At 43.5% G+C, this 24,536-nt stretch overlaps 1 protein-coding gene across 1 annotated transcript in view; it reads right to left on the bottom strand.

Moving 5' to 3' along the window:
• Positions 1-5,753: 5,753 nt before the first annotated feature.
• Positions 5,754-24,536, bottom strand: part of LOC114787786 (sickle tail protein-like) — a 53,920-nt gene continuing 35,137 nt past the window's right edge. Inside the window, 17 exon segments of the mRNA XM_028975645.1 lie at positions 5,754-6,026; positions 6,028-6,471; positions 6,524-7,049; positions 7,281-7,378; positions 7,888-8,163; positions 9,666-9,821; positions 10,998-11,233; positions 11,697-11,907; positions 12,121-12,607; positions 13,210-13,357; positions 14,027-14,163; positions 15,737-15,912; positions 16,136-16,296; positions 16,882-16,922; positions 17,062-17,166; positions 19,063-19,841; positions 23,472-23,565. Coding sequence (XP_028831478.1) covers positions 5,754-6,026; positions 6,028-6,471; positions 6,524-7,049; positions 7,281-7,378; positions 7,888-8,163; positions 9,666-9,821; positions 10,998-11,233; positions 11,697-11,907; positions 12,121-12,607; positions 13,210-13,357; positions 14,027-14,163; positions 15,737-15,912; positions 16,136-16,296; positions 16,882-16,922; positions 17,062-17,166; positions 19,063-19,841; positions 23,472-23,565 — 4,348 coding nt within the window.

The raw sequence follows: 24,536 nt of genomic DNA, 5'->3' as shown, positions 1-24,536 counted from the left end.
GGCAATGAGGTGTGCAGGTCACGATGAAATGTCTAGTTTTGCCTGTGAAGGATATGAGTTCCATCTACCTTTCAGAACAATGGGCTGAGTGCTTCTACGTAGATGGCAAGCCTCCCGTGTTTCGTGCATATGACTTCACTTCATAAAAGAGTGATACCGCATACATGCATGACACTACAGGCCTACCGGCACAAAATCCAATCCCAGTGCATCACATTATTTTTACTATTCCCCAGTGGACGAGTTTAATTAATTGTTAATGAAGAGTTGAAGTAGTTACCGATGGAGGAAAATTGTCTGCTGTCAGACAGTTGGCCTGCAGTTGTCCCTCGGCTCCTAAACTGCAGGCTCTGGAACCGCCTGTGGCGCTGCCCTATTGCAGCCTGGATAAATTAAAACTTACCCATCCAAGGTCATTCGCCAGAAAAGCTGTTTTGAAAGAAAATGATCACTTACTTTGTCTCTATGAATTCTCTGTGTTTATTTGAGAAGTTCTCAGCTTTGGTCAGCCATTAAAAAAGTCCAAATGAGTCCAAATGTCTCATGTTTATTCCAAAGACCTTCAACGTTCATATTCTTAAGAGCAAATTCTGCACAGACCGGAATTTGTTTAAAATATTTTGCCCCTCCAACCCCCCTCTGTCCTGTTCCTAAACACTCTGCATTGAGAAGGCTGGTAGTATTTACTCATTAAAGCAAATTAAGATCTTTTCAGTCTGTGGCACCTTTCAGAACGTGTAAAGAAGAAAACGGATTACTGTGCAGAACTCAAGAAAAGGCTTTAAATGGATTTCAGCAGAGAGAGTCTAATTAACACCCTTGTTAATTCCAATTAGAAATGCTAATGAGGAGTAATCTTTGATTAACGCACACAAAGTTCCTTGTTGGTTTGTGAACGTCCTCAAAGATTTACACTGTTGATGCACGACTGCAATAAAACATTGGGGGCAAAATAATTAATCGTAAACGCTAAAAGGAGCACCTTTTTTAATTACTCTACATTCCTCCCATTCTTCCGTCTCAACACCTCTTTTTTTCTCTAGGAGTAATAACGCACAAATTACTTGCTAATTACAGCGGATGTGCTTTGGATTCATTAATTCAGGAATTTGCATATGAGCTAATTAAACTCCCATGCAAGTTTTCGACTGAGCTCCGAACAAGGCGCACATTGTTTTAATTGTCTGCCATCACGCGATTTTAACGGTCGTGGATGGCGAGTGAACCCATGGAAGAGGGTGGGCTTCGGACCCCTGAAGGCCTGGGCCTGTTGACATATCTCCAACTTTAAATGTGGAGAGAGGACATACCAGTTCTTATTTAAGTTTATATTTCTTTACTTTATGTTAATTAATATTAGATTTTTTAGGCTTTGTCAATAATTTGAGAGCAGTAACAATATTTGGGATATTATGACAGTGGCCCTGAGGAAAATCATTTTTCTGAAGTAATCATTGAACCTTTGACAGCTCATTGATTCATGTATAAATTAAAAGAGTCATCTGTCCATGAGAGAAAAAAAATGTCCACTTTAATAGATGTGCCAATCATTTTCACACTTGGGACCTTTGCTGGTGATTCATGTCACTGGTTCTCTGATTCTTTCATCAATCAGATATTAATTGCTTTTGTCACAAGAGAAGATGACAACCAAGATGGAGGCACAGAATTCATTTGTACATCATCAAGAATGTGTCTTTTTTCAAATATGCCCTTTCCCTCATATTTATGCTTGCTATGCATACTACAAATGATACTCTTAGATGCTCAGAAGTTTGGACACACCTTCTCATTCAATGTGTTTTCTTTATTTTCATGACCATTTACATTGGTAGATTCTCACTGAAGGCATCAAAACTATGAATGAACACATGTGGAGTTATGTACTTAACAAAAAGTGGAGACCTGGCCTCCACAGTCACCGGACCTGAACCCAATCGAGATGATTTGGGTGAGCTGGACCGCAGAGTGAAGGCAAAGGGACCAACAAGTGCTAAACACCTCGTGGAACTCCTCCAAGGCTGTTGGAAAAACCATCTTGAAGCTCATCGAGAGAATGCCAAGAGTGTGCAAAGCAGTAATCAGAACAAAGGGCGGCTATTTTGAAGAAAACTAGAATATCAGTTATTTCACGTTTTTGGTAAGTACATAACTCCACATGTGTTCATTATAGTTTGATTGCCTTCAGTGAGAATCTACCAACGTAAATGGTCATGAAAGTAAAGAAACACATTGAATGAGAAGGTGTGTCCAGACTTTTGGCCTGTTACTGTATAGGTGGGGAGAGTGTGGGGAAAAAAATGTAATGTTTAATATACTTTAATGTAATGTTTGCTTTTTAAGAATTACTTGAAAACGGGTGAGATGCAAAAGGGGTGTTTCAGTGTACATTAAAAAATTACTGCTGTGGCAGATCTTTTTGAATTTTATCTGAAGAAAACTCTAAATTCAAATTGCATGTGATATAATAAAATGATGAAAAAATTAATCAGAATACACATTTTTATATGCAAATGTTGCTTTTGAGCCTTTTCCTGAGAAAACGTCATGCAAATGCTGCCCCCTGCTGGCCAAGACTGTAAAAACAGTTAATCTAATACTGTAAAAAATACTGTAACTCATCAACTACTACTGCTAATTCATTCAGGATTAATGACTGATTTTGCTTATCTGTATCCTCTAAAAAGGAGGAACATGAAAGTAAAACATTTTAATTGGTTCAGATAGCAAAGTGCAAATGCTACAGTAGAAAACAGCAATTACAAAGATGCATTTCATTAAGCATCGTCAAGGGCAGGAATGGAGTTTTGTTGTTTCCACACAGAACATTTCAAACCACCTCTGTAAAACACAACATTCGCCTATTAAAAAAAAGGAATGTGCAATAAAATAATCCACAAAAATACCATTAGCAAGCAGCCCTTTATTAGACACCTTCACACACGTTATTATTCAACAGAACCTTTGTATGTCATAGATCTTTACAAAATGAAAGAAAAAAAAAAGCGAATATTTACAGATTGCTTCTGTTCAAAAACATTTTTAATCTAAAGACTGAGGAAATCATGCACAGGGTTAAACTTTGGCCAAGCTATCCAAAGTAAATGAATTTGCTAACTGTGTCTAGCTCTACCTGCACTGACTGGTGGTCTGAGTTTGAGCGATAAAGATAAACTGATGGTGGCATCAGAGGACACCCAAAATTCCTGCTGAATCTCATATACACACATCATCTCATAACTATGCTGACACAGTTAACTGAAACAGGCTCCAGACCTTTTTGTGAAAGCTGAGCTCAGATTAATTATGCCACCGAATCAAATTGCTTTTGGAAAAAAAAAAAGAAATTTGGCAACAAACTTGACACTTCGGGCTAAGATTTATTTGGCAGTGCACAGGAAGCTGTATCGTAATGCGGCTCCCTTTGAAAAAACAGTCCTAATGTAGTTATTGGAAGCAATGCGGTCATTCATATGCATCACCACAGATATCAGTGACAATTCTAAAAACAAAAATAGATGAAAATATACTATAATAATTTTCAAAAATATTTGTATACATGTTTTTTTGGTTGTGTTTCCACAGTAATCACCACACATGTATAAAACATAATACCATGACTTCTTTAGATAGTCTGCCACTACATCTATGTGGGTTCTAATTTCTCCACACAGTAACATTGAGGGTAAAGTTCACTAACGTTGTGGAAGTAGTGCAGGATTGCAGGATTTCAATACTTTTTTTTTACCCCTTTCATACAAAGGACAAAATGCAGCTCTGGAAAAAAATTGAGAGCACTTATATTTTTCACTTATATCTCAAATTATGGGCTTGTGCAACACAGGTTTTCATATATTTCTTAATAGCTGAAGATGGCCAAAGCATGAAAGTCATTTTACAATAATGTTTATAGCCACTATTAAATAACTTAACTCTTAAATTAGCAGTGGTTCTCAACCATTTCCTTGTTTGGTTACCTTGGAAACACAGTTTTATTTTTCAAGTGCCTCCTTATTTTTTTCAGAGCTGTATTTGTTTTCTCAAATTCTATCACTCAATAGAAACATCATCATGACCCCAACTCATAATATACATCCACCCCACTAACCCTATCTACACGCATTCTCCCACTCCCCGTCACATAAAAAAAATACAACATGGTCTGAGAACGAGAAGTGAAGATCAAGGCATGTTCCGTGGTGGGTGGTGCTGGCCGGCTGCTGCTGCCTGGAACTCTGTTGGCGGCCACCACTGATGCCGGGCAGGTGGGACGCCCTGCTTGCCCCCGGACCATTTGCCCCAGGGTGGTGGGAGAGAGGAGCGAGGGGGAGGAAGGGGAGAAGAGGAGGGACGAGGTGGACGTGGGGGACACAGAAGAGGAGGGAGGAGTAGGAGCAGGAGGAGGACCGAGGAAGAGGAGCAGTAGTACGGCTGAGAGCAGGAGGGGCTGCCAGGGGTGCGCTTGGCGGCCATTTTGCGTCTGTCCTGAAGAAGGGGAGCTGTGGCCCTCTGGCCGTGGGGGGGTGGAGGAGAGCATGTTGGGGAGGGGGCCCTACAGAGGGCCTGTGTGGAGGTGCGGATGTGTCGCCCGAGGTTGAGACAGGGGATAGAGGACTTAGAAGAGGAACAAGGCAGATTAGTGGTAGGCTTAGACACGTTTGCATTAGGAGCGGACAAGCTACTTTTCCCAGAGCTAGGACAAAAGGCTGGGATCTTAGAAGTGGGTAAAGCAAGGGAAGCATGTTTGCTATCGCCATCAGTTCTCATAGCATTCCCGTTAGCCTGCAAACAAACGCCGGAAGACATGGAATGTCAAGGATGGCAGTTACAATTTCAGTTACAAGATGAATGAATCTAGTCCAAGTGTTAATACATGCGCAAACAAACACCAAAAATGTATAATTATGTAAAATAAAATACACAAAACTGACACATAAACATAAAAAACATGTCCAGATGAATGCTTCAAAGGCATGAAAAGCAACGCTACATGAGGGAAATGAGTACAAAGTCATTTGACGCTGTGCTTTGAGAAGTTACATGGATTTGTAGTTACACGGTGGACATTCTTAAGGTCAGACAGTGCAATGAGAACAGTTGTGACCAGCGAGACACACAATGAGGAGGACATGTGACATCTCATCCAAATGGTACCAATCCACTAACAGGGAGGAGAAAAAAAAGACCCACAATTCACAGCTTTCACATCCGAACACAACTGTTCCTGTCTGCCCTCATCCCAACTGCCTCACAGTAAAACTACCTGTCTGAACTGCCTCTGGGAATCTGGGACCTTTTTGTGTTTTCCGGGTTTCTCTGGATTCCCAGACTGCTGGCAGGACTTGGGAGAAGATGACGTCATCCGGCTGGATGACGGGGAGCCGCTGGCGTCTGGAAGATGAAGGAGTCGAATGTCAGAGACCTGTGGTGCGCGTCATGCACAGAAACAAAGCAGGTTTCAGATTGCTGAAGAAGTCGCATGCATTGAAAATCTACTGATCATGCAGAGTGAAGCCAAGACCTGTGAAGGGCACAGAAATCAATCACTAAACCCAAAATGTGGGTTTGATAAGCAGTTAAACACCCAAAGGAAAAAAGACCTAGAAAAGACCATTCATTCAACCCACTCAGAGAAATTGAAAGAGCTGCCAGTGTTTCCCCCTCCAAGCACACACAGGAAAAAACCTGTCATTTACCCAGATCAATGGTTAGAGTGAGATTGAACCTAAGCACAAAGCCTGGAGAACCAGTGGTTAGGGTGGGTAGGAGGGCAACTGGAGAGAGACCTTTTTGCTGCTGATGCTGCTGGAGGAAGAGGAGGACGGGCAGCAGATGGCTGAGGGTTTGGGCAGGACCTGAGGTTTGGCCTTCTTGTGCTGAGAAGAAACGCCCTTGTGAGACTTAGGCACGGAAGTGGCGGGTCTCTTCGAGGGGCTGCCTTCTGTCTGAGAGCTTTGTGGAATGGATCTCTTAGAGTTGGGAGCCTCCACGGGAGGAAGCTTCCCATGGTGACAAAGAGGTAGTGTCTAGGTCGCTGATGGTGGTCTCCAACTGCTGGATGGTCTTCTCCAGGCTGTCCATGGTCTTGTAGGTGTTCTTTCGGATCTCTTCAGTCCTGGCCCTTGAGTTTCGAGATAGATGGTTTCACTCGCACCCCTAACAGTCACTGGAGAACTTTTTTTCCATAGGTAGGCTGGACTTGATCTCATACCTCTTGGTTTCTCTGAACTCCTTGACTGTGCCGTCCAGATCTTCTTCATCCTCATAGACCACAACCTGCAGAGTCTTCTTGCCAGTTTTGGACCCTGTGCGTAGGGCTTGCCCAATGGCTGCCAACTGTTTCTTGGGGAATTTGAATTTAAACTTCCTCTTGGCCTCTTGCTTGGCATCACATAGAGAACTGTCTTCTTTTGAGTCATCGTCCAACTCAGCTGATGAGAGTTCTGATGGAGGCCGTGGAGTCTCCCTTTTCTAATGGAGCTTCCTGATGTCTATGTGATGACTCTGTGTGTGTATTTACCACATCAGCCTTAATGTTTACCTGACCGCATGTCCTGCTTTCCCGTTCCTCCTCCTCTTCCGCCTCTTCACTTTCCTCGTCAATCTTCTCCTCCGCCAGCATGCGATCAAGTTCCTCTTCACACTCAAATATGGTGGAGAGGCGTTTGTAGGCTTGCCGGATGTCCATGGGCTCATCAAAGATGATGATGACAGGTTTGCGGTCAATGCTGCACTCCTCCGTAGTGCTCATTGTCTGGTCCGGACCCACTTTGACAGTTTGGACATCACCACCTTTGGTGCTCACCAGCTCCTTGTACTCTCCTGTGGACAGGGCCTGAACTTTTGTGTGGGTGATCATGAATGCAATGTTGTCTGCTGTGGGAGGAGGTGGAGGAGGACCTTCACTGTCTGGAAGGTCTGGACTCAAGCTGGCGTCCTCTGTGTATCTTAATCTGCCCCGGGAGGACCTCATGACCACCTGTTCAGTCTCGTCTGTACCTAGTTGTTCTTCAAGGGACATGTGAACCTCGTTGGAAGCCATTAACTGTCTGCACCATCATGGTCAAATCTAGATCTTTGGTAGATGTTCTCTTGTCTGATACAGGTTGAAATGCAACATCCTTGTGAATGATTTGCTCCTTCCTTACTTGACAAGCTTCAAGATGCTCAGGAATTCTGATTTCTTGTGTGTAGAAGGATTCTGCTTGATATTCCCCAACTGTCAGGGATTCTACAGCTGAACAATCTACAAGTGTCTGTGAAACATTCTCATGTGCCACCTTGGAAGGTGAAAGTGCCCCCTTTCCCTCTTCCTTTTGGTCTTCAGCTGTTCCTGAAAGTCGCTCACTGGAAATCTGACCAGTGAGATAAAAATCACCTGCAAAACGCAGAGAAATCTCATCAAATTGAAACCAACTGCCTTGCTGGGAAATGGCTGAAGGATTTACAGCTGTTAAGAGAAAGAGAGGCTTGAGACAGTGACTACTAATCAAACTTTTTACCCCTGAAGCTTGTGGAGCGCTGACATTCGCATTCCCCGGATGGTTTATCTCTTCGCCCTGGTCACCCGTGGTCTGCCAGGACAATGTTAGTGTTGCATTATTTTAAATGCAAATCTGCTAAGCCATCTGGCTGAATAAACTTATATTGCAGTATTGGCAACATGTTACATTGCACAGTATGGAAAATTAGCATGCATAGCAATGGGTTAAAACTTCACATGCTTTAGACACCTGCAAAAAAGCATTGAATTAGTAGATATGTAACAGTAGAACATAGTCTGCATTTCCTGGAGGCAATAAGAGTAGTGTTAAAAAGTATACACACATGCATTCATGCATAAGCGAACCAAAAATTTTAATATGAACACATTTATAAGGACTGTACAATGATAAACAATATCCAGAGGTGATTGCAAAGATGTGTTAGTGGCAAACAGACTCCATAGACTCGTTCAGTCAATGTCCTACTACCACACTGCAGGCAAACAGGCAGTTTGCTGTGGGTAGAATGATTAGGTGGGGTCAGCAGTGTTTCACCCATTACCTTTGTCTGTCTGACAGAGATGGGTGACCATGATGGCTCCATAACATGGGATCCAGAGCTTGACAGGTCAACCACATACCTAACATCTAAGTCTTTAACTGCAGACTTCTCAAACACCTGTGGGGTTTAGCATGAGGGAATAGGATTTAAAAACCTCTTGAGATAGAGCTTAAAACGAATCAAAAGAATGACTATTTCATGTCATATGTGAAAAATGTAATTGTTGCTGCAATGACTCATCTGAGCAATAGAGGGCAGCATATCGCCATTTTTGTACTGATGCTCAACAAGTTGGACATTCACATCTGTGGGGTTGGAGTGGTTTAATGAGTGTGTGCAAAAACTAATACTTCCACGTTACAGTAATTTCCAAAATCAACAAAACACCAAAAACACCACGTTGTAAGTCGCTCTGGACAAGGGCGTCTGCCAAATGCCTTAAATGTAAATGTAAATGTAGATTCCACACTGTAAAACAAGTTCTCATTTGAAGAGGTACAAAGAGCAATGGACTTTACTTCTTAAATTTTTTTGTTCATTGTATATTTTGTTGATTGGTCAGGATTTGTCGGATCAATAGAAGTGACTGGCTCACGACTTGCCCTGGGGTGCTAAGAGGTGTGGCTCACCTAGCAGACAGTCCCAAAAATAAACAAAGAATGGCTCCAGAACAGGTGAATATGTATTGAGGCATAAACACAGCGCTGCACATGGTGACAGTAAAATATGAAGTGCTGATGTGAGCTGGTTCGCTCAGGCTCCAATTATTTCCATTGAGATCAGCTTATTCAGGAATTTGTTTAAATAACCATTTGTCGGGAACAGGCTCCATTGGTATTAAGAGGTTATTAATGCAGATCTATATTCCAGGATATATCATATATTATATTAAACACTGCTGTAGACAGAACAATGTTTGTCTTCCATCTCGCTCCATGCCTGGATGAAATGGAAACCTTGTGACACTGATACAGCTGCCACCTTGTCTCTCAGTAGTCAATGAGATGCCAGGATGTCAGTGAAATTGAGTCTAGACTAAATATACAGGTCAGTTAGTAATCTGTTCTCATTAAAATGTACTGTCTCTTATTTGACCTCTATTCAAAAGTGAAGATCAGCAAAGCTTCTGGGCAGCTGTTGTAACATGCATGGCTTCTCCCACATCCACCCTGGAGGACTGAAACTTCTTTCAGAATGGAAACCCAAGTTGCCACACTAAACCCATACAAGACTCAATTATATAATTATTTTGTTGATAAATGTTGTCCATAATAAAGATATATAATTTTTTTGTTAAACAGTTGTTATCTATGTGTCAGACCAAAGGAGTCACATTGGCCGGCAGTGACAGAAATGTAAATGAATTCAGATCCTAATAAAGAAATCTTCAAATACGACCTAGACTTTTTCATCATCTGTAAAGATGTATTTATAGTGCCTGTCTATGGCATTTCTGGTTCATTTCGTCCAAATCAATGACTGTGTGTGCGAGTGAAAGATCTTGCAAATGAGTGTATCTTTGTGTGTTAAATATATATATATATATTTGAGACATGTGTCTCTGAGTGTGTGTGCAAGAGAGAAAGAGAGAGAACCCAGTTTACAGAGGTGTCACCAACCTGTAGCTCTGCCATGATCTTAGCTCCCTCATCTTCACGGGTGTGTTCCGCGGACGACAAGGCGAGGCAGGGGGGAGGGCTCTGGGGCTTGGGCTTCACCTTAGGGGGTACTTTCAGGGCTTTGGGCTGAGAGGTCTTCTCCTCCCCCTCATGCTCCTAAAATGACAACATACCCACCCAACTGTGAACAAACCCCCCTCTTAACCATGGTCTCTATTCTTAAAAACCACAGGAGTCCTGCTTTTCAGCAATAGCTGCTTGTAAGTGAAAACGCAGTTTGGAAAAAAACACTTTTTTTAAACAGTTGTGCACCAAGACAACATATTGACACAATGCAATCTTGAGTATGAGCAATCGCTATTCAAACAAGTGACAAAAATGCAGAGAGCAGCACCACACACAAAATGGCCTGTCAGCAAGGCTTTACCCCAAAACACCGTTCCACATCTGGGAATGCTGTTTGACCGGCTATTCAATGGCTGTATTTGAAGCAAAATGCAATGGCCCTACAATTCTTGTATGTGTTCTTATGATAAAAATGACAAATGTATGCCAACATAAAAAAAACGGGTGCATACTACCAGTAGGGCTGCGCAGTACAAAGAATACATAAGCAATATAAATTAAATATAATAAAAATTAGTACTAATCCTTAAATCTAGAGTATAGGTCTGATACTGCAAAAATACTGCAGACTTAATAAATAAAATAAAACAAGCCTTTAGTGTGTCAGTAATGCACTGCGCACTTCCGGGTTTACTAAGTGCAGCACATGTGTCAGTGCCCAATGTTTTCCACGCCTGTGATTGGCTACTGACAGCGTGCATGGAAATGACATGGGGTGGTCCTATACTGTTTGGTGCCCTGTGCCAAAAAAGCCCAGATATTGATTTATCTGGTATACAGTTATGCTATATGTTGATGTACCTGTAAAAAAATGATTAAACAACTTCCTGCTGCAGTGCCTATGGGCATATTACCCTTTCAAAAAGAGTTAAATTTAGATTGTTGAATAGGTTCAAACACCCATTCCATGTTTTTCAAACTGAACCTTCCTTTTTAGTCAATACTAATACTATATTAAATAGGGGTCTTATGTATTTTTTAAAATTAGAATAATAAAGTTGGGTTCTGAGTAATCAAGCTAATGGTATTTGCAGTGAACCAAATTAGGGTTTACAATGAAGACATCTTAAAGCACTTGGATAAGAGTCTCTGGATAAGAGTAACTGTAAATGTTCCATGCAGATAATAATGAATGAAAATCTGTCTGTGCTGATTCCTGGGCGTTTATGGGGTTGTTAAACTGATCTTTCACAACCGTAAACAGACCTCTTCAGTGACAGACTCCTTCTTGTTGGTGACCTCTCCTGACCTCCCTGTGGTGAGTCCAGCTCCCGGCGGGTAGACCCTGCGGGGTGGGGGTGGGGGAGGTGATTTGCTGGCTTTCTCTGGACCGGGCCTGGCCTTGTCAACGCTGGGCCGGTGGGGCTTCTCTATAGCCCGCTTGGATGCTCTTTCCGAGCTGGCCTGGACTGGTTTTTCTGCTCCAGCTTCTGGGTGAGGATCTTTGCGTGCACGCGCACACACACACACACCACACACACACACACACACACACACACACACACACAACAGCAAGAATGCTGGGTTACCAGTGCATGACTGTTTCATTTGCATGAACCGCTGACAGAGAACTACTAACAAGTATAAACTTATTTTAGAAATTTTGTAGGAGCTTTGTGATTTTCTTTTTGTCATTTATTACTTGACATTTTAACAAATTAAAAAAAACCTTGCCATACATTTACCTTAATAGCATTTGGGTGACACCCTTATCCAGAGTTATACAGACAGTCCCCCTGGAGACACTCAGGGTTAAGTGTCTTGCGCAGGGACACAATGGTAGCAAGTTAGTTTTTAACCTGTGACTTTGTGGTCTTCTGGTTCATGAGTGAGTGTGTTACCCACTAGGCTACTACCACCCTACACCACTTGTTATTGTGTATTCCCAGTCATAATTGGCCTCACCAGGTTCTGCAGCCATGTTCAGAGGGGCATCCACCTCATCTGGCTGGGCTACTGGTGGTGCCTCGCTTTTGTCTGTGTCCGCCAGGTTTGGGACGACCTGCATCATGCTAGCCTCGGTTTGCTGGAGGATGTTCTCCGTGTCTTCTGCCCTGTCAGGTTGAGACAAACTGGGTGTGGCTGCTCCCTCCAACTCTCTCCCTGGGTCTTGAGGCTGAACACAGAAGAAAGCGCTCAAATATATGGTGAAACTTAATATTAATTTATGAATGCTCAACGTTGACAATTTCATTATAACTCTTAGAGTAAACCTTTAGTAAAGCTTAAATTACTTCTTGGAGATGCTGAAAGCTTCTGAGTACTGCGAATTGAGAATGTTAACTTTTTTAATATCAGCATCAGCATCAAAGGAATGAATGCATCTTACCTCTGTGGTTGTGCCTCTGCTTCTCACTCGGACTGTGTGGCTTTCCTCAGAGTTGATGGGATGAGTGGGAGATCCAGAGCTGCTGGTGGTGCTGGAAGTCGGGGGAAGGAGCTCTTCTGTACCCCTTGGTGATGCTCTCTTCTGCATGGCAGGGCTGCTCTCTCGACTGCAGGGACTCACCTTGGCAACAGTGGGGGAGTCCCGACCATGGGTCGGGGTAAGCGGGGGGCTAGGATGATGTGATAGTCCTGTAGAGTGCTGGCAGGGTGGGATGGTGACTGGGGTGCTCCTCACCCTCTGAACAACTACTGGGGAAGAGGGGGTGAGCTCCATGCGGTTGGACACGATGGGAGACCGAGGCTGTGGAGTTGGGCTGGGAGAACCAGGTGCTGAGCCTGATGAATCTGAACCATCAGCTACATGGGTGACCTTTGATGGCAGCACTTTGGTGTGCTCCTGGGGGTGCTGCCAGCCTTCTGTGGCACATCTAAGGTAGAACACAAGTGGCTCATGAGACCCAGATTACAATTTCTAATGCCTCTTTATGTACTAAGATATTAATAAAATCCTCATTAGCTGATAAAATAGTCAGAGTGAGTACAGTCCTTGAAAATAGTTCTTGACCTACAGTACCACACCGCAGACCCCACTGCCACTGCAGGATGTCACTCTTCTTTATGTAATTATGCTTGGCTTTGATATTCCACATCAAATGTAATTTATACTATGGATAACCTTATCTGATCTGAAGCATCAGGGTTGGTGTATATATGTTGTGCAGTTTGTAGCCCTGTGCTATAGGAAAATGCCATTATCAGACTCGGCTGATCAGCAGATATGACTTGGACCATGACTGGGGACTAAAATCTTGATCAATGCATCACTGCAGCATCACTGCAGAATTAAAAAAGACATTTTTGCACCAACAGAGAAAAAGTTCTTGAATCTGTTTTCTTCAAAGTACTTCGCAGAAGACAATCTACAAATCCAGCCTCTGTTTCCACTAGATGGAGCAGAACTGTTTTGGATCAATGAGTAGGTCTCTGTGCATAACGAAAGAGAGAAACCCTGTCCCCATCACTGCTGTACCTTCTGAGACTGCTCAGGGTCTCCGTCAGGGCTTTGACCCGCTTAAGCATGTTGTCCATCTTGTGCGGCTCCTCTTTGAGGAAGCGCACTGCCTCCACCTCCACTCGAAGCACCGCACGCATTTTGGCCTGAAGGCCCGGGAACTCGCCTGGGGGGCAGAAATGAATCACAAGGCACGACTTATACAGACCGGTTTGGCCACCTGGAGCAAAACATTCACACCCGTATGAGCTAAAATGTGGCTGACAGCTTCTCTGTGCTTTATATTTGTTGGTGGTGAATGACAGGAAGAAACAAGAACATGAAATGTTTTGCATTTAAGTTTTCTGCCATGTCTGTTTGAATCAGAGGCATCACTACATAAGTGAAGTGATTGTCATTGTGACAGCACACGGTGCCACAACGAAATGCGTCTTCTGCTTTTAACCATCACCCTTGGTGAGCAGTGGGCAGCCATGACAGACGCCTGGGGAGCAGTGTGTGGGGACAGTACTTTGCTCAGTGGCACCTTGGCGGCTCGGGATTTGAACCGCTAAGGTGCCACTGCCTTATAGGTCACCACTATAAATACAGTAAACCCACACGTTTGGCTGCGGTGACACCCCGCCCTGAGCCTAGTGTGCCAGACTAGGGTTGTATTGTGAGTGCAAATTCAGCATCTTGTTTTTTAAGTTCAACCCACCTGCTGTTGTTCAAACCAGATTATATAGTACATAGGAGAGTGCCAGATCACTCCTGGATTTGAATTTGGATGTTTGGAGCTTGTCCAAGGACAGTTGTTAGCCCGCAGGTACACATTTCCCTGCTACATGTTCACCTTTGAGTCCTGCTAAGGCCTCCCCAACTTTTCTCAAATTGACAGCACCCTCCTCCACATCCTTCAATGTGATTGGCCGCTGGGCACTGCTTGAAGTGGAGTCTCTGTTCAGCTTCTCCACATACTTTTCCAGGTCCCTGTGAAGACATGGTAAAAACTCATAAAGGGTTATATATATATAAAGGCATTATATATACATTGAATATGTTCAGTAATGTCGAAGCCAGCAGACATTCGCCAATAAGAACTAGGAAGTTGGGGACTCATGCTTGGCCAGACACGGTGACAAACACTATTAAAAATTGACCCAATATTGAAAAAGTAGAATTTTGCAATGTTGCTGGTATGAAAATATTAATCCTGTCACAGCAAATGATCCTCAATTCCTGTTCTCGACAAGAAATTTTGCCAGAATCTGGCAACACAGCACAAGATTCCGTCACCTCCCTCCACCCCGTTTACCTCTGATTAGTAAAACGTGATTCCTGTTATAGTAGTCATCTCAGGGCCAGATACATTTATCATCAGCATGTTATTAACCAGAATCAGTTCTTCCAGATAGAATCACGTATCATTATTTGAGATTTAGTTCTACATGGCGGAGATGTGACCAGGTACAACATCCTTCAACAGCAACGTCACTGGAAGCACTGATGACGAAATGGAAACCTGTTGGATGAGTTCAGCCCTCTGAGGAGCAGCCTGCCTGTCTGCACTTACAACTCAAACAACAAAGAGCAAACTCCAAAAAGAATCCTGAAAAACGCAAAAAAAAAAAAATCTTTAAATGGTTTTGAGAGGCCTAATCTAAATTCCAATGACACCAGTGAACACTTCTCACCAGTACAAGCAAGTGCTTGCCTATGCTAGCTGCTGATGTCATGATCTGGGAGAAAAGAGTGTGAGAAATAAAATGACATTTGTTTTCCGAACTGAACAGCTTGTGGGATGCCCGTAGGCGTCTCCCAGGCATTAACAGCGCAAACTGCTGCTCACAGCTTCATACAAACTACAAATATCTCAGTAGCATTTTTTCTGCATGGGTTTTATGTTCAAGGAGAAGCAGCTTTGTCTGAAATGTAGCCCTTTTTTTGGTGTAGTTGATATTACGTGCATCTTAGAAAATGCCTAGCTGCAGCACATATGAATCAATGCTACATTTGCAGAAAATTGTGGTGCATCACAAGCCAGCCAGTGTCTTTGGGCAAGAGGGATTTAAAGTGCATCCATTCCGAAAAGTTTATCTGAAGATTTGCTCAACCATAATTGGCTCATGCAAAAAAAAACAAACAACGAAATTAAAACATCCTCTACAGGAACCACTTCGGAATAATTATTGTTTTTTCCCCTGATGGTGATCATAGAATTTATTTCGCTGTCCCGGGTGACAGAGAACAACCAGCAGCCCCCATTCCTCTTGTATAAGGGCTTTATTTTTATATTGTCAAGATCTGAAGCTTAAAGAACCTGCACCTTTATATTGAACCTGGACTTGATCATTATCAAATTTGCTCTGGTCATTGCATTATTTTGATTTATTGGCATTAAACTGTATGGTGATTACTGTATGGTGTAAAATTTTGTCTAGGTATTAAGGGCAGTATAAAAAGCAAAACAAGCTTTAAGCTTCAAGACCCATCAGTTTATATATATATATATAAAAACCTGACACTGTATGGTAATGTATTGTTCTATATCTGTGGACCTCACCCCAGCTGTATGAGGAGATTCTCCTCCATGGCCAGATAAGCCTGCCTCTCTTCATCCACCTGGCTCCTCTGCTTCTGCGTGGGGTCGTCTACGTTCCTCAACATCTCATACATCTTTCCTGAGAGCTCCTCACCTGCTTCCTGCAGCATTAGTTTGATGGAGTCCTGGTTCTGCAACTGTCAGTAGAGCAGAAGTTCTCCTGTTAATTGCTGGTAAGAGAACATGTTTGGCAGTCCTATTTTCGTGTGATTAATGACATCAGAAAAACTATCTGATGGTTTTATGGCATGACTTACACCATTTATTTAGGCAGATATTAATTAAAATATGACCTTTACCATGTCTAATTTTGGAGATTCGTGACCTTTAGAAGAAATGAGAACTGAGACCACGTGGTACCTGCATCTGTCTAAGCTGGTGTAGCTGCAGACGGAGGTCTGACACGTTCCTTCTGAAGGTGCTCAGCATGGACTGCAGCCCTGTGTCAGAGCTCCTAGTGGATATGGCAGGTGAGTCCAACATTGGGAGATGGTTCCTGGGTAAAGGAACTGGTGACACACCTACAGGAAAGACAAACACAGGTAACAGCCTTGTAAGTACATTTGCTTATCCAGAGTGTCTTATAATCAGTAGTTACAGGGACAGTCCCTTTGGAGACACTGTGACTTTGTGGTCTTCTGGTTTATAGACGAGTGCTTTATCCACTAGGCTACTACAACACAGGCAAGAACTTAGGCTTTCCTGTGCAATTTGTTCTGTGACACCCAAAGCAATAAACATAATTTATTTATGGTGTGTTGAAACACATTCAACTCTAGCATCTAATTGCACCCCGTCCGCTGGAGGGGGAGGGATGGGGAGTTGTAATAACGCATTGAATTGCATATCTATCAGTGCAACATTATTCTCAGTCATCATTGTAACACACTAATCACTAATTTTACCTGGCTGCCGGGCACAAAGGTGGGAGGTGGGCTTGATCACATATTTGGCCAAATCCCGATCATGCTGCTCTAAACTCCTTCTTTGTTTGCTGTGATGTCATGTAGAGCTGGCATCACATTATGTCCCAGGCTCAAGTAAGATGTTCAAAATAGGTTCTATATAATTTAAGAGTTCTGGTTTGGATCACTTTACAAACTCACCTCCACTGTCAGCAGGAGAAGCATTCCTTTGAGATTTCTCACTGAAATCAAGGTGAAAACGCAGTTTATGTCATAATGAGTATACAGAAGACAAAACATCAATGGTCTGCAACTGCAGTGATTACTTCTCCCTTCGCTCTAATAGCACAATAGAACACAGACAGGTTAAAACAGGCTTACTTGCTGTTCTCTTTGGCAGCACTCGCATTTGGCCCTTTAAAAAGTGCATGCTGAACGAGGCCCGTCAGACTGGCAATCTGCTGCTCCATGGCCTTCATCCTCTGACTGGCCGACAAAGGAACACACACAGAGATCTCACACAAACTGGTGCCATCCTTGAGTTCTGCACAATTACGCTTGTAGCACTGCAGCCACGTGACTTTCCTTGAACTCAGTGCCAAGAACCACAACACATATTGGAATGTTCTAAGGGCCTGATCTCCTAGCAGCCCTCTGTTATAGATGATAGGTGAGGAAACGATAAAGCTACTTCCACCTCAACACTAGAATCCTGTTTCTGTTGTAGCTGGTGGGTTGGAGTAAAAGACTCCTACTAGTGTTCCTGCTCCACGCTGCAACAAAAACTAGCAGACATGGGGGAAGTGGGAGATTGGCCATGTCTTGTTTGCCATAAAGGTCCAGAATTCATTTCTGAGTAAACACAGACCTCCTGGTGTGTTTGGGGACCACTGAATGTATGGAGTTACTACCACATGCTCGATGAAAGAGGGTATGCCTGTAGGTTAAACCACAGTCCCAACCCACTTCCTGATCTCGTAACAAGACTGGATGAAGTGGTTCTACGTTCAGTAATGTACATTCAGTAATGAATGTCAGTAAGGTCTTGCTGAAGATATTGCTCTGAAAGAGTCTAAATAAAAATAAAAGTATTAAAAGTGAAAGTACCATCAATTTAATTTGATTTGAAAATCACTGTAGATATTTAAAGGTCTGCCTGAAAAACTGAATGATGAACTCTCACACCTAGAAGAAGACTTTTCTTTTCTGTCTCTAAACATATAGGACATTATTTGTGCAGCGTTTCGTGCAAAGTGCACGTCTTGGTTGCTAGCCTAAGGTCAAAGGTGTCCTTAGGATTTACATAAATAGATAGATAAAGCAAAATCTTTAATGATGTTTGTCCATGTAATATACCGATGGACGTGACTTTAAACCATACAGAATGAGGAAATAGGGTGCGTGAGAGCTGTCAATCATCCACCTCCTCACATTTTAAACGTTTAAACGTTAAAAATAAAGGGAACACTTAAACAACACAATGTAGCTCAATCACGCATTTGTGAAATCAAACTTAGGAAGCAACAATGAACATGATGTTGTGCAAATGAAATTGGTGTAAATTTTAGGCAATTGTGGCAAGACATGGTTCTGCAGGTGGTGACCACAGACCACATCTTAGTTCCGAAGCTTTCTGGCTGTTGTTTTGGTCACTTTTGAATGCTGGCAGTGCTTTCGCTCTAGTGGTAGCATGAGACGGAGTCTACAACCCACGCTAGTGGCTCAGGTAGTGCAGCTAGACCAGGATGGCACATCAATGCAAGCTGTGGCAAGAAGCTTTTCTGTGTCTGTCAGCGTGGTGTCCAGAGCATGGAGGTGCTACCAGGAGACAGGCCAGTACATCAGGAGATGTGGAGGAGGCCGTAGGAGGGAAACAAGCCAGCAGCCTTTGTGCAAGGAGTAGCACTGCCAGAGCCCTGCCAAATTACTTGCACCACAGACCGTCCAGGAGTTGGCTTTAGTTCAGGTCTGGGAGGAGATCCCTCAGGAGACCATCCGCCACCTCATCAGGAGCATGCTCAGGCATTGTAGGGAGGTCATACAGCCACGTGAAGGCCACACACACTTCTGAGCCTCATTTTTACTAGTTTTAAGTACATTGGCAGATCGGGATTCGAACCGGCAACCTTCTGATTACGAGGCCGCTTCCTTAACCGCTGGGCCACCACTGCCCCAACAGACCTGCCCCAATCCAGACCTTCATGGTTTGATAAATTTGATTTCCATTGATAAATTTTGTGTGATTTTGTTGTCAGCACATTCAACTATGTAAATAACACAAACGTTAATGAGAACATTTCATTAATTCAGATCTAGGATGTCTTATTGTTTGTGTTCCTTAAATTTGAGCAGTGTTGTCTTAAATCAGAAAATGACTCTCACCTTGTGTGGGGGTCATTTGGGTTCGCTGGACCCTGAAATGACCTGTCGCTGTGCCCTGGGGGAAGGTCCACAAACACGGGCGAGGCCATGTTTCCCCTTACTCTGCCCACCCCCTCCATGCCTCCGTTGCTGTCCTTACGGACTGATCTGCGCATCGATGATGACCTTTCTAGTGCCACTTGGGGGGGCATGTCAACCATTCGGACCTCGTTAACCCTGTGCGGAGACAAGGGTGGTGTCTTAACCCCCAGCGGGGACATGGGACTCTCTGAGTACTTCCTGGACTTCTGTCTGTAGATGGAGTGCTGCTGCTCTGTGTTCTCTGCGTAGGAGTTGGGCGATTTCACAGAGCCACGGTGCTGAAGGAACGGCCCATCCACCACGTCCCCGGGATGGGAGCCCTGGGACGAGGCAATGCTCAGACGGCCCTCCGGTAGGGCGTAAGGGTCGTACAGTGTCAGGCTCTTGCTCCCACCCAGGTCCTCATCAGGTTTCACATCACGGCGCTCCAGGATGGAGCTGGGGCAGGGGGTGATGGATCGGCTGGGAGGGGGTGCGCTGGAGAGCCGCTCTCTGGGAAGGGTGATGCTACCCGTCATGGAGGCTCCGTTGCGGGGACCATAGGGGATTCGGGAAGGGGATGAGGGCATGGAGCGAGCCATGGGAGGGGACATGGAGCCTTGCAAGGCATGAACGGTACTGGCTGGGGTGGGGCTGTTGGGGGGTTGCCTCATGGGGTGCTGCCCATCTCTCGTAGCATAAAGTCTATCTCTGTGAATCTGGAAAGGAAGAAAACGGTTACTGTAGTCGAATGTTGATTTCTAATTGAGAGTGTGAAGACGGAGATGTGCTGATGCAGCTCATGCAGGAAGAGCAGGAGAAGTGTCTGTAAACGCAGTCTCTGCCCCGACCTGCCTTTTTCTGTACGGCTATAGTGAGCTGGAATAAAGCTGGGCGTGCAGGTGCAGCATCCACATAACAGGCTGTGTCAGCTCTGTCACCGTCATTAACCCCCTTCACTGGGCCAAATAGAAACTATTGTCTCATTGTTGTCATAAACTGGGATCACCTGCTGTCGAGTATTTCACAAATTAGAACCAAATAGCGGAATGGTTTTTTTTTTTTCTCTCTCTGCAAGAGCCACAAGGAAACAATGAGAAGAATTTGGTTTATAATTCCATGAATATGAACATAATAAATTATGTGTGAATTATTTGCACTTTATTATTTGTTGCATTCCATGTCCATTGTGTTTTCTTGTTTTTAACTTTTTATTATGTCTGTAAATAAGACTGTTAATAAGCTTCTCAAGAAATCACCCATCCCGTCCTCCATGCAGAACAAGTTTGAACAGATGTACTGTGGGTTCTGATCACCGATAAAAATTGCCCGGTGGGTAATGGGTGGGTGTAAATAGTGTGACACTAAACACTAAAGTCTGCACGCAGGTAGATGTGCTGCATGTGAGTAATGACTCAGCTCCTGTGAAGGACACCCAGGTACATACGGCACTAAGCCCCGGCCTTTCAGCACACAAAGGGTCATTTTAACCGGAGTTCAAAACAAGGATTTTATCGTTGATGTGCAAGTTTGTGCATGTTTGCTTTCTTTCTCAGTTATGAAGCGGATCTGGTTCAATCACACAATGTCTCTGTCTCACACACAGACACCGCTTGGATTTACTTCGCTTCTCATTTTGTGGAACTATCTGATTCTCTCATCTACTGTTTATTTAGTTGTGCTTCCCTCTAGGTTTCACTGGCAGGTGGTCAGAAGGTACTTCATAAGCTTCAAAAGATGGACAGATTGTGCCGGAAATGCATGTCCATGACCAATTACTGTGGTTTCCTCTGGACTGGAGAACAACGGAGGACCCAGAGGACCCCACAGAACAGAGACAATATTTACAGCCAAAAAAAAAAAAGAACAGCCACGACAGCAGCAGAGCTTCCCACGAGGTGACGATACACTCGAGCTGATACTCAAGAAGGGGTCCCGACACCCCCCTCCTGCAGACGAGCTCCTCCACAAACCGACACACTATCTCTCATCTTCTCAAGCTTACTGCTCCATGCAGGGGATCAGTTCTGGGAGGAAGACAGCAGAGCCAAAATTCGAACCACACCCGAGCCTCCAGCCTCCACACAAAAGCCTACATTCCAGCTCGACAAGCTCCCACTTCTCAGCATGCAGCAGGAACATATGAAAAAACAAGCCTATGTGTTGTGAAGGGTTACACAAATGCTTCACTTTTATTTCACATTTCCATCAAGTGGGACTTTTCTGCCTGTCCTTAATGTCACTTTTACAAATGACTGAATGGTCTGTTCGGGAGCTGAAACACTGAAACTGTGGAGGAGAAAAAAAGCAAAACAATTACAGTCCAACTGCTTAACCAGCATGCAAGAACAGAAGGTCACAAATGTCCACCACCCAGCACCACTGACCCGTTTCCCCAGCAACCAGATATTCAGCTCCTCACTAGCAGGAGAGAGAGGGAAAATGCCGTCTGAGGAATTTGAGCTCAGCAGCCGGATTGCAGACCCCCCCGCCATTTGTCCCCCCACAACCCCTCTGTTCCCTGTGGCCACATCATCCCAAGAAGGGTCCCCACCCAGAACTGCAGCTGACAAACAAGTGGTCCTGTCTGTAAAACAGACTCAATGCTCCACTCTAGGACATTTTTATACTCTTACATAACTAGCTTTAGGCCTTTTCAACAAATTATCAGTGTTATTTTATCCTAATTATTACATGGAACATGGATTTCCTGAAAGGAATTCTGGAAGTTAATGATCTCTTTCAATTACAATTTGCTTTTTAACATTGTGTCATGATCTGAGTTTAATGTTAGTCTTGTGTTATTATGTTTCCTGAGTGTGTTCACCTGTGTATGATTGTATAAAGCTGCCCTGTTCGTGTCTATTTGCCATCGGGTCATTGTTCACCGTGTATTAAACCCCTGTTTCATGCGTCCTTCTTCCTCGCCATGTCCAGCCATCGTGACACATTATTTAAGTTCACAAAGTCAGTTACGGAAGCATTTTGCAATACTGCTTTTATTTACTAGATGGAACATTTTTCATCAATGAAGCAAAACTTAAAGTTGCTCTGTTACATCATTAACATTTTATAGATGCAGCAGCCTTAAATAGTTAATGAACTATGACACAATATCAATGAACACTCTGAACAGGTATTGTCACTGGCCAACTCACTGCTCATGTTGGACATTCTACATTTTATACCGAGACCCCCCTCAGACCTTTCTCATATGGCAAATGTATGTTTATTTTCAGTACATTAGAATTGCAAATTCATGCTGGAGCTCACTGAGATTACATTAAAACACCTAACATTGCAAATGCTAAATTCTTTACTGCATTATGCATGAGGGCATTCCTAATTTATCTAAATTTATGGCAAAACAATGAATAAATATAAAGAGTTACATTTGCATTATACACTGTTACAGAACAATGGTTTAAACAATTAAGGTCACTGATGATTGAGATAGAAAAAAAACATTCTATGAAAAATAAAGTAGAATTTAGACATGTAGCTTTATACACATGTCATACCTTTTCAAACCTCATCTTCACAACTATATTGAACATTACCCATTGAAACATGGGAAGTGTGGCTGCTGATGTAACCTTACTGAAGTGAAAATGGTGCCACTGGAACAGCAACATGCTGAGAAACAGGCACGGTCATATGGGATCATAATACTGTAATAAAAGAATCTGCTTGAAGCAAAAGACAGGGAAAAATATGAAAAGAGAAGCTTGTCTCAGCATCATGACTCTACACACAAAGCTCGCTCTCTCACTCAATAAAGTTTGAAAAATCTGCCTGAGGAACAAGCAAATGTCAAATGTCAAACGCCTGAATCTCTGTTACATGGATCTGGGTACAACCTACCGACCTAATCCGTTTACCTCTCCATTCATCATTCCCTTCTCTGCCCCATTGAAGAGACAGCGGCTTTTTATCAGGGAAGCTGTCTTAGGTCCCATCCACACGACAATGTTTTACTCTAAAATGGGTTGTTGGTTTTTAAAAATCTTGCGTCCACGCGGGAGTGTTATCTGAAACATCATAATTGTTCTCCAGACTTCTCTTTTTCATTAGAAATGTGCACATAGAGAGAATTTCTTAGATAGGTTCTGCAGCTTATAAGTCAGGTTGGAGGTTGGGCTAATAGATCAGTGTTTTCAGAAAAAAAGCCGCTTTGCATTCCACACAGACAATTTCACTTTGGAACCCGTTTTAGAAAATAACTGTTCTGGGTCCATTTCTGTGTGGACGCAACGCCAGATCGGATATAAATGTTACCATTATAGAGAATAAAGGGTTCGGGGCCTTGGCCTTTGTTGTGAGAGACACACACACAAACACACACTCACCCTTGCATCCCCGCCGCTGGGCCTGGAGCTGTGGTTGAAGGCCTGAGCCGGGTCTTTGTGGTAGACCTTTAGGCAGGAGTGCGGCGTGATGTTTCTGTAAACAAAAGAGCAAGAGACCAACTGGGAGTGAGAGAAGAAGAGGGTGTGTGTGAGTGTGTAGGGGTGTGTGTGTGTGTGTCTGCAAACTGGAGTCACAGCACATTCATTTCCTCTGACAGTGTTTTAGCAACATTTGCACCGCTCCTGCAGCATAATGCATTCTTGGTTAGCCACACGGAGGGGGGAAGAAACGCATAAATCTTTTGCAGGAGAATTTCAACTCTCCAGAAGTCAGCATAATGACAGAGACGTGGCGTAACATAAACTCCTCTCACACTATGCCTCGCTGTCACTTCTTCAGAGGATCAAGGCATATCACACAGTCAGGTCAGCCAATCAGAGGGATGATCCTCCACCCAACACACACTAAACTAACACATCGTCTGCCAAACGGACACACATGTAATTCACAGACACACACACACGCACGCACACACACACCCTTCATGTTGGTGTACTGGCTTGTTTGGGATGCGTCTACAGAACAGAGGGCGTGGTTGGGTGACACTCCCTGTTGCACGCACACGTTCAGGTGCACCACTCCTCTCTGATAGGCCGGGTGGATGGAGGGTGTGTTAGGATTTATAATGAATTCTGGACGTCCAACAGCCCCAGGCTGCTTCCCTGTGTCTGGGTTCTTCTGATGTTATGAGCCTCTGACTGGTTTTTGATGCTATTTTAAAATAATAACACCGCCAACAAGGATTCCCCAACAGTCCCGATCAGAGTGAGGTGGCGTAAAACAAAGCAAAAAATGGCCCAACCCAATCCTTGCATACTTGCAGGCAGACTGCCACAAAGGAGGTGATTTCTCTTCTTGTTTAGTCTACAAACCTATGCTCTGGATCTTTTTTAATTCCTCACAATGACATCAGCAGAAAAGTACAACGACTGTGGCTCATAGCAGGGTCACATAACCTGTTTTCTACACTTATTTTGTCCATTCATAACTAAGTCAGTAAGACA

Source organism: Denticeps clupeoides, chromosome 4, assembly GCF_900700375.1.
Source record: "Denticeps clupeoides chromosome 4, fDenClu1.1, whole genome shotgun sequence".
NCBI classification, from domain to species: Eukaryota; Metazoa; Chordata; class Actinopteri; order Clupeiformes; family Denticipitidae; genus Denticeps; species Denticeps clupeoides.
The sequence above is the reverse complement of the archived record's forward strand: the minus strand, read 5'-3'. Positions and strand labels throughout refer to the sequence as shown.